This window comes from Salvelinus alpinus, chromosome 18 (genome assembly GCF_045679555.1).
Source record: "Salvelinus alpinus chromosome 18, SLU_Salpinus.1, whole genome shotgun sequence".
In the NCBI taxonomy this organism is placed as follows: Eukaryota; Metazoa; Chordata; class Actinopteri; order Salmoniformes; family Salmonidae; genus Salvelinus; species Salvelinus alpinus.
The window spans coordinates 33,893,983-33,904,928 of record NC_092103.1 but is presented as its reverse complement, the minus strand read 5'-3'; the positions used below and the strand labels follow the sequence as shown (position 1 = coordinate 33,904,928).

Sequence of the window (10,946 nt, the reverse complement as noted above, 5' to 3'; positions counted from 1 at the left end):
TGACTACTGATGTGAGTGCTACGGAGTGTTAGTCATTTAGACGGTTACTGTGGCTATTTTGCACACAGGGACTATGGTGGTCTGCTTGAAACGTAGGTATTACAGACTGGTTCAGGGAGAGGTTGAAAATGTAATCGAAGACACTTATAATAAAAATAATTGTATTTTATATGTTAGTATAGCCAGGCAACCTTTCCTACCTTGGCTGACATTCATCACAGTGATTTAGAACGTTTAAATAATTATAGAACCAGTCTAGAATATCACTGCAGACCAGTAATTTGCCCAGTTCCTTTTTTGTTCCCGCCATGGGTGGCACTGTTTTCTTGTCTCTGGATTTTGGAGAAGACGAAAGGCAACTGAATTGAATCTATCTGAAGGAGGTGGAGTCTGAGGTGGGGAGGGAGAAGAAAGAGTGAGGGAAAAGGAGAAAAAGCACACAACAGAAAAGGGGAGGACATCGGTGTAATTGTGTGAATTTTGGTTGAATTACATTGAAGAAAATAGTTGCAGAGAGGAAGAAACCAAGATGATAACGCCCTACTTCCTACAGAATTTCTGGGTAGGTTCTGCTTTTGTTTATTTTCTTTAGGCGGGTTAGTAGGCTAAATTGTTTAGCTCAAATCTCCTATCAGTCCCGCAAGTGGATGTGACAACCGGACATTGAGACATTTCCATAAATCGATTTATGCGGGATCTTGCTAGTGAAATAGAAGTATCTGGGTCAACACGATGTGTTAACCCATTGCCCAGCTACTTTTCTCGGCGAATATTATTTTGTCCCCCTGGATTGGGCCTCTGTGAATGCCATTTTACATGAGTGCTGAATTGAATCCACCCCTTGTCCCGTCAATTGGCTGAATGGCTGTCACGGAGTGTCTTGAAATGTTTGTATTTTTTCCGTGGAACCCATTGCGGTTTTGTAGTTGTCATTCATAATCCCTACGGGTCAGTTTCTTCCGTAATGAAGTTTTAGTGAGAGTCCAGACGTTTTAACAAGTGTGAGGGGGGCTTATGCTAGTTTATTGTTACAGTGTTGCAACATTTGCCAGAGTAAGAATGGCTACTTGTATTCAGCAACCCAACAGCAGACTAAAAACGATGGGTGACAGGGTTTTCAGTTGTGTGGCTCCTCCGCTAAGGAACGCACTTCCAGTTACTGTCCGGGCTGCTATCTCTGGCCTCGTTGAAAGCACAGCCTGTGGCACAGCTAAAGACTGAGCTGTTCAGAAACACTTTTAAGGACATATGCTAATTATGTTCTCTGTCCACCAGATTTAGTTGTCTGCTCTTGTTTTTTTGGTATTGTTTTTATTATTAGAATATTTGTTTTTTTCTTCAGCACTTTGAGTGTGAGAAGCGCTTTTCAAATTAAATGTAGTATTATTATTATGTAGACATTTTACTATAACAATGTTGCAGTTTACGTTACTGTAGAATGTCAGAACAATCCGAATGCATTCTCTCTTAGTGATCGGTTCTTTGTTACTGAACCTAGTTCCACTTAATCGATTATGTCATATGAAGGCCTTTCCCATAATGTTATTTTGCATGTCAAGTGACATGGTTTAATTAGTCCCTTGTTAAAATGTAACCGCAGTCTAAATGTTACTGAATTACTAATTTTCTCCCACTTTCTAGGCTTACTAGATAAGTAGTTGAAAGGATAGGCCTACTTTCCTTTACTACAAAGCTATCTCTTTAAAGATATTATGATATACAAGTGTGTAAATTCAGTCTCTGGGTATTCTATTTTACACCATGGGTCAATCATTTGCTGGACAACATGTGGCTTCAAGATTTTAAGTGAACTACTATTAGGTATTATAATGACTGCTTAACCCTAGGTGTGGGTGGATATGCTGCAGCCACCTGCTGCTTTATTGACAGACTAGTCTTTATTACAATGGACTTTGACAGGTTTTGTTTCATGCCCAATTTACATCACATACATATACAGTAGGCCTACCATAACATGACATTTACCTGACTGAAGGACACAGACAGAAAAGCAGACAGATGGATGGACAGACAGTGCATGTCAGCAGGTAGCCTAGTTGAGTGTTGGACTAGTAACCGAAAGGCAAGATCGAATCCCCGAGCTGACAAGGTAAAAATCTGTCGTTCTGCCCCTGAACAAGGCAGTTAACCCACTGTTCCTAGGCCGTCATTGAAAATAAGAATTTGTTCTTAACTGACTTGCCTAGTTAAATAAAGGTAAAATGAAAAGAAATGTCATGGTGTAATCACAGGTGGTTGTTCTTGCATTCCACAGATGTTATCTTGAGAGCATACGGAAGTGTCAGCCATGTCAGGCCAGTGTTGATGCCCTCTGTTATGTTTCATAACAATCATAACAGTCAGTCAGCTGGACTAACCAGACCCCGAAATGAGGTCCAGCTGAGTTGGAACTGTACAGTGGAGAGGAAGGAGGCCCAAAGTATGGGATAAAGCACTGTGATTAGTCTGTGGTAGAGCTCTGTGATTAGTCTGTGGTAGAGCGCTGTGATTACTCTGTGGTACAGCGCTGTGATTAGTCTGTGGTACAGCGCTGTGATTAGTCTGTGGTACAACGCTGTGATTAGTCTGTGGTACAGCGCTGTGATTAGTCTGTGGTACAACGCTGTGATTAGTCTGTGGTACAACGCTGTGATTAGTCTGTGGTACAGCGCTGTGATTAGTCTGTGGTACAACGCTGTGATTAGTCTGTGGTACAGCGCTGTGATTAGTCTGTGGTACAACGCTGTGATTAATCTGTGGTACAGCGCTGTGATTAATCTGTGGTACAGCGCTGTGATTAGTCTGTGGTACAGCGCTGTGATTAGTCTGTGGTAGAGCGCTGTGATTAGTCTGTGGTAGAGCGCTGTGATTAGTCTGTGGTAGAGCGCTGTGATTAGTCTGTGGTACAGCGCTGTGATTAGTCTGTGGTAGAGCGCTGTGATTAGTCTGTGGTAGAGCGCTGTGATTAGTCTGTGGTAGAGCGCTGTGATTAGTCTGTGGTAGAGCGCTGTGATTAGTCTGTGGTAGAGCGCTGTGATTAGTCTGTGGTAGAGCGCTGTGATTAGTCTGTGGTAGAGCGCTGTGATTAGTCTGTGGTAGAGCGCTGTGATTAGTCTGTGGTAGAGCGCTGTGATTAGTCTGTGGTAGAGCGCTGTGATTAGTCTGTGGTAGAGCGCTGTGATTAGTCTGTGGTAGAGCGCTGTGATTAGTCTGTGGTAGAGCGCTGTGATTAGTCTGTGGTAGAGCGCTGTGATTAGTCTGTGGTAGAGCGCTGTGATTAGTCTGTGGTAGAGCGCTGTGATTAGTCTGTGGTAGAGCGCTGTGATTAGTCTGTGGTAGAGCGCTGTGATTAGTCTGTGGTACAGCGCTGTGATTAGTCTGTGGTAGAGCGCTGTGATTAGTCTGTGGTAGAGCGCTGTGATTAGTCTGTGGTAGAGCGCTGTGATTAGTCTGTGGTAGAGCGCTGTGATTAGTCTGTGGTAGAGCGCTGTGATTAGTCTGTGGTAGAGCGCTGTGATTAGTCTGTGGTAGAGCGCTGTGATTAGTCTGTGGTAGAGCGCTGTGATTAGTCTGTGGTAGAGCGCTGTGATTAGTCTGTGGTAGAGCGCTGTGATTAGTCTGTGGTAGAGCGCTGTGATTAGTCTGTGGTAGAGCGCTGTGATTAGTCTGTGGTACACTAGGCTATGACTGTAGTTGATCACTATCAATAAGGCTTAATTCATGACAATAGAACTAGGCCTAATCTTGATGAAGATAATGTAGACACACACACCACTGACTTCATGAAGACCTTTTAAATATATTTGTTTATGTATTAGAGGAACCGGTATATGATACAAGGAAATTATTTTCAGAGAGAAGAGCACAAGGTGTATTTTTACTTTGCCAAGTCACAATACATGGACAGGAAGGAGGAGGATTTCTAACTGTTATTAGCATAATGTGTAATAGCCTACTACACTGACTGTAGGCTACACAACTGATTGATCACTATCAAGTTTCTTAAGACAGTTGCCCTTATCTTGATGTAGATAAAAAAATATATATATTTAGGCTAAATAAATGCCACTGACTTGTTGAAGACCTTTTTTGAAATATATTTGTACTGGATTAGGGAAACCGGTATATGATCGGAGGAAATTAAGTGAAGACAGAAAACCACACGGTGTTTTTACTCTGACACATCACAAGCAATGTCTGGTCACACAATCAAAATAAGTCCAACCTTGATCTCTTCAGAAAACATTAGGCCTAAGCTTGAATGTCTGTGTGTTCTGGTTAGTTTGATTTGTTTACTCTTGAAAGGCTAAAGGTCACGGATGTCTACTATATAATTTAGCCACAGCTAGCCAGTAAAATATAGGGCATTTTTACCTAGTTTACTACTAAATAAGCTCTGTGTCCAGAGAAACACCTCTGTTAGATAGTATTTTTTTAAATTCTGACTGACTATGCGGATTAATAGCTAGGCTATAGTGCCTACCTCTTGTATAGTTCATCTAATTTAATTGGGTAAGAGTGGTATCATTGCAAAGCTTGAGCCATTTAAGGAAAAGCGGAGAGGTGATGTGGTGCATGTACTGTATCTTGAAGGCTGAGAGAGACTGAGAGCCCTGCTATCCTCTCATCTCTCAACCTATCCTCTGTGCTTAGATACAAGCCCCAAGATATCAGCTGTGTGGTTAAGATGCAGGACACACACACACTCTCACATACACATTTGACTGAATTTCAAATGTGAACACGGCAGCATCTCTTCCCTCAGCTAAATGGTAACGTAGATCTGTCATGATACAACAGGATGCGTGAGATAATTAGTTCTAGAATTTTGTAAAGCCCATATACTCTTCGTTCCAGTCACATGTATCTACCCAGAACTTAATTGAGCATCTGACCAATTACACAATACTTTAGTTTTGGGTTAACCTATATTACCCTCAGCTGAACAAACAAGTGTTTTAGGAATGTGTTGCATCACTTGCTGTGTCACTGCTATGCTTCCCCTTCAATGGATGTGTTACCCACACACAGCAGGGACCTGTGTTTTAAATACATCTGTTAGCTCTTTCTATTCTGATTTGTTATGTTTTCTTTATATTCTCAGAAGGTTGGGTTGAGAGAGCACTATAGTGTTGTGTGTAGGCAGGGCCTGTGTGTGTGGTGAACTGTCTGTCCCCCTCAGTGTTTCATGGGAAAATAAGATGGCAGTGTGATAAGCAAATAGAGCCAAGAAGGCCAGCATCCCGGAGTCACCTCTTCACTGTTGACATTGAGACTGGTGTTTTGCGGGTACTATGTAACCTGTCTGGCTCCGGGGTTCCGCTAGCGGAACTCCTCCCACATTCCACTGAAAAGGCAGAGCGCGAAATTCAAAAAATATTTTTTAGAAATATTTAACTTTCACACATTAACAAGTCCAATACAGCAAATGAAAGATACACATATTGTGAATCCAGCCAACATGTCCGATTTTTAAAATGTTTTACAGCGAAAACACCACGTATATTTATGTTAGCCCCCCACCAAATACAAAAAAGGACAGACATTTTTCACAGCACAGGTAGCATGCACAAAACCAACATAACTAACCAAGAAACAACTTCATCAGATGACAGTCCTATAACATGTTACACAATAAATCTATGTTTTGTTTGAAAAATGTGCATATTTGAGGTATAAATCAGTTTTACATTGCAGCTACCATCACAGCTACCGTCAAAAATAGCACCGACGCAGCCAGAGTAATTATAGAGACCAACGTGAAATACCTAAATACTCGTCATAAAACATTTCTGAAAAATCGATGGTGTACAGCAAATTAAAGACAAACATCTTGTGAATCCAGCCAATATTTCCGATTTTAAGTGTTTTACAGCGAAAACACAATATAGCATTATATTAGCTTACTACAATAGCCTACCACACTACCGCATTCATTCATCAAGGCACGTTAGCGATAGCAATAGGCACGTTAGCGATAGCGAATAAACCAGCAAAAGATATTAATTTTCACTAACCTTCATAAACCTTCATCAGATGACAGTCCTATAACATCAGGTTATACATACACTTATGTTTTGTTCGAAAATGTGCATATTTAGAGCTGAAATCAGTGGTTATACATTGTGCTAACGTAGCATATTTTTCCCAGAATGTGCGGATATTTTTCTAAAACTCACCTATTCTGACCAAATAACTATTCATAAACATGACAAAAAAATACATGTTGTATAGGAAATGATAGATACACTAGTTCTTAATGCAATCGGCGTGTTAGAATTCTAAAAATAACTTCATTACGACATAAGGCTTATGTTATAGCGAGAGCGTGCCCAAAATCTGGGCGCTACCTAATAGTACACATGTTCGACAGATATATGAAATAGCATCATAAAATGGGTCCTACTTTTGATGAGCTTCCATCAGAATGTTGTACAAGGGGTCCTTTGTCGTGAACAATCGTTGTTTGGTTTTAGAACGTCCTCTTCTCCAGTCAATTAGCACGGAAAGCTAGCAAAGTAGCGCAAAGCTCTCCTTCCTGAACAAAGGCACACAACGCAACACGCCTAACGTCCCGAAAAATTTTCAATAATCTAATAAAACTAAAAAACATACTTTACGATGATATTGTCACATTTATCAAATAAAATCAAAGCCGGACATATTAGTGGTCTATAACGACAGCTTTCCAATCCCAGGCTCCTTCTCGCGCTTTCCAGAAAACAGGAAATGGGTGACACGTCATGCCAAGAGCTTTTATTCCACCTCAGACCAAGATAAACACTCCATTTCTTCTCTCACTGCCTATTGACATCTAGTGGAAGGTGTATGACGTGCATGTATACTAATACGTATCAAGCCCATTTATAGGCAGGCCCTAGAACAGAGCATCGTTTTCAGATTTCCACTTCCTGATCAGGAAGTTTGCTGGAGAATGAGTTCTGTTTTACTCACAGATATAATTCAAACAGTTTTAGAAACTAGAGAGTGTTTTCTATCCAATAGTAATAATAATATGCATATTGTACGAGCAAGAATTGAGTACGAGGCCGTTTAAATTGGGCACGATTTTCCCCCAAAGTGAAAACAGCGCCCTCTGTCCTCAACAGGTTAAATGTATTTGGCTAAGGTGTATGTAAACGTCCGACATCAAATGTATATCACTCCAGTGTAGATTGCCTAATTGTAATTACTTTGCCACTATTTGCCTTTTTATTGCCTTACCTCTTTCACTTGCACACACTGTATACAGATTGTTCTATTGTGTTATTGACTGTACGTTTGTTTATCCCATGTGTAACTCTGTTTTTGCCGCACTGCTTTGCTTTAACTTGGCCAGGTCGCAGTTTTAAATGAGAGCTTGTTCTCAACTGGCCTACCAGGTTAAATAAAAAAATAAATACAAATATTGGTCACATACACATGGTTAGCAGATGTTAATGTGAGCGTAGCGCAATGCTTGTGCTTCTAGTTCCGACAGTGCAGTAATATCTAACAAGTAATCTAACAATTTCACAACTACCTTATACACACACAAGTGTAAAGGGATGAATAAGAATATGTACATATAAATAAATGGATGAGCGATGGCCGTGCAGCATAGGAAAGATGCAGTAGATGGAATAGAGTACAGTATATACATATGAGATGAGTAATGTAGGGTATGTAAGCATTATATAAAGTGACATTGTTTAAAGTGACTAGTGATACATTTATTGCATCCAATTATTAAAGTGGCTAGAGATTTGAGTCAGTATGTTGGCAGCAGCCACTCAATGTTAGTGATGGCTGTTTAACAGTCTGATGGCCTTGAGATAGAAGCTGTTTTTCAGTCTCTCGGTCCCCGCTTTGATGCACCTGTACTGACCTCGCCTTCTGGATGATAGCGGGGTGAACAGGCAGTGGCTCGGGTGGTTGTTGTCCTTGATGATCTTTTTGACATTCCTGTGACATCGGGTGGTGTAGGTGTCCTGGAGGGCAGGTAGTTTGCCCCCAGTGATGCGTTGTGCAGACCTCACTACCCTCTGGAGAGCCTTACGGTTGTGGGCGGAGCAGTTGCCGTACCAGGCGGTGATACAGCCCGACAGGATGCTCTCGATTGTGCATCTGTACAAGTGTTTTGGAGACAAGCTGAATTTCTTCAGCCTCCTGAGGTTGAAGAGGCGCTGCTGCGCCTTCTTCACCACTGTCTGTGTGGGTGGACCATTTCCAGTTGTCCGTGAACTTAAAACTTTCCACCTTCTCCACTACTGTCCCGTCGATGTGGCTAGGGAGTGCTCCCTCTGCTGTTTCCTGAAGTCCACGATCATCTCCTTTGTTTTGTTGACATTGAGCGTGAGGTTATTTTCCTGACACCACACTTCGAGGGCCCTCACCTTCTCCATGTAGGCCGTCGAGTCGTTGCTGGTAATCAAGCCTACCACTGTAGTGTCGTCTGCAAACTTGATGATTAAATTGGAGGTGTGCATGGCCACGCAGTCATGGGTGAACAGGGAGTACAGGAGAGGGCTGAGAACGCACCCTTGTGGGGCCCCAGTGTTGATGATCAGCGGGGTGGAGATGTTGTTTCCTACCCTCACCACCTGGGGGCGGCCCGTCAAAGTCCAGGACCCAGTTGCACATGGCGGGTTTGAGACTCAGGGTCTTGAGCTTACTGACAAGTTTGGAGGGTACTATGGTGTTAAATGCTGAGCTGTAGTCAATGAACAGCATTCTTACATAGGTATTCCTCTTGTCCAGATGGGATAGGGCAGTGTGATTGCGATTGCGTCGTCTGTGGACCTATTGGGGCGGTAGGCAAATTGGAGTGGGTCTAGGGTATCAGGTAGTGTGGAGGTGATATGATCCTTGAGTAGTCTCTCAAATCACTTCATGATAACAGAAGTGGGTGATAGTCGTTTAGCTCAGTTACCTTAGCTTTCTTGAGGACAGGAACAATGGTGGCCCTCTTGAAGCATGTGGGCACACCAGACTGGGACAGGGATTGATTGAATATCTAAACACACCAGCCAGCTGGTCTGCGCATGCTCTGAGAACGCAGCTTGGGATGCCGTCTGGGCCAGCAGCCTTGTGAGAGTTAACACGTTTTAAATGTTTTACTCACGTTGTCCACGGTGAAGGAGAGCCCACAGGTTTTGGTAGCGCGCCTTGTCAGTGGCACTGTATTGTCCTCAAAGCGAGCAAAGAAGTTGTTTAATTTGTCTGGGAGCAAGACTTCAGTGTCTGCGACTGGGCTGGTTTTCTTGTAATCCGTGATTGACATGCTGCTATCAATCCATGGTTTCTGGTTAGGGAAGGTTTTAATAGTCACCGTGGGTACAACATCAACGATGTACTTGCTAATAAACTCGCTCACCGAGTCAGCGTATACATCAATGTTGTTGTCTGAGGATATTCGGAACATATCCCAGTCCACGTGATCAACGCAATCTTGAAGCGTGGAATCTGATTGGTCTGACCAGCATTGAACAGACCTGAGCACGGGCATTTCCTGTTTTAGTTTCTGACTATAGCCTTGGAGCAACAAAATGGAGTCGTGGTCAGATTTGCCAAAAGGAGGGCGGGGGAGGGCTTTGCATGCGTCACGGAAGTTAGAGTAGCAATGATTCAGAATGCTGCCAGCTCGAGTCGAGCATTCGATATACTGATAAAATTTAGGGAGCCTTGTTTTCAGATTAGGTTTGTTAAAATCCCCAGCTACAATAAATGCAGCTTCAGGATATATGTTTCCAGTTTACATGGAGTCCAGTGAAGTTCTTTCAGGGCCGTCGAGGTATCTGCTTGGGTGGGGGGGATATAGACGGCTGTGATTATAAGCGAAGAGAATTCTCTTGGTAGATAATGCGGTCAGCATTTGATTGTAAGGAATTCTAGGTCAGGTGAACAAAAGGACTTGAGTTCCTGTATGTTATGATTGCACCACGAGTCGTTAATCATAAGGCATACACCCCCGCCCTTCTTCTTACCAGAGAGATGTTTGTTTCTGTTTCTGAAGAAACCGGGTGGCTGTACCGATTCTGATAACATATCCCGAGTGAGCCATGTTTCCATGAAACAGAGAATGTAACAATCTGATGACTCTCTGGAAGGCAACCCTTGCTCGAATTTCATCTACCTTGTTGTCAAGAGACTGGACATTGGCGAGTAGTATACTCGTGAGCGATGTGCCCATCTACGGAGCCTGACCAGAAGACCACTCCGTCTGCCCCTTCTGTGGCGCCGTTGTTTTGGGTTGCCTACCGGGATCAGATCCATTGTCCTGGGTGGTGGTCTGAACAGAGGATCCGCTTCGGGAAACTCGTATTCCTGGTCGTAATTTTGGTAAGTTGACGTTGCTCTTATATCCAATAGTTCTTCCCGACTGTATGTAATAAGACTTAAGATTTCCTGGGGTAACAATGTAAGAAATAATACACAAACTAAATACTGCATAGTTTCCTAACGCGAAGTGAGGCGACCATCTCTGTCGGCGGCAACAGTTTTTAGCTGTGCTAACATAATTGCAAAAGGGTTTTCTAATGATCAATTATCCTTTTAAAATGATTAACTTGGATTAGCTAACACAACGTGCCATTGGAACACCAGAGTGATGGTTGCTGATAATGGGCCTCTGTACTAGAGGTCGACCGATTATGATTTTTTTTTTAATGCCGATACTGATTATTGGAGGACAAAAAAAGCCGATACCGATTAATCGGTCGATTTTTTTTATTTTTTTATATATATATCATACACACACACATTTTTGTAATAATGACAATTGCAACAATACTGAATGAACACTTTTATTTTAACTTAATACATAAATACACGCACACAGCTCCGAAGTGACAATGATACTGAAGAGTCTGCTTAGGAGACATACTCTCAACTGTTTGGACAAAAATAGAGTTTAAGTTACCTGTGATGAATGTTGAAAACAAAAACTTTAATTTCTATATGCAGGA

General features: G+C 42.3%; 1 protein-coding gene across 8 annotated transcripts in view; it reads left to right on the top strand.

The window, feature by feature from the left end:
- The first annotated feature begins 369 nt into the window (after positions 1–369).
- Positions 370–10,946, top strand: part of LOC139544222 (F-BAR domain only protein 2-like) — an 80,385-nt gene continuing 69,808 nt past the window's right edge. For 4 of the 8 annotated variants that reach the window (XM_071351099.1, XM_071351098.1, XM_071351100.1 and 1 more), the window contains exon 1: positions 371–562. In XM_071351099.1, coding sequence (XP_071207200.1) covers positions 530–562 — 33 coding nt within the window. In that variant the 5' untranslated portion in view covers positions 371–529. Of the gene's footprint in view, positions 563–10,946 lie in introns of all 8 variants that reach the window. The other 4 variants (XM_071351104.1, XM_071351103.1, XM_071351097.1 and 1 more) reach the window with 3 other exon arrangements.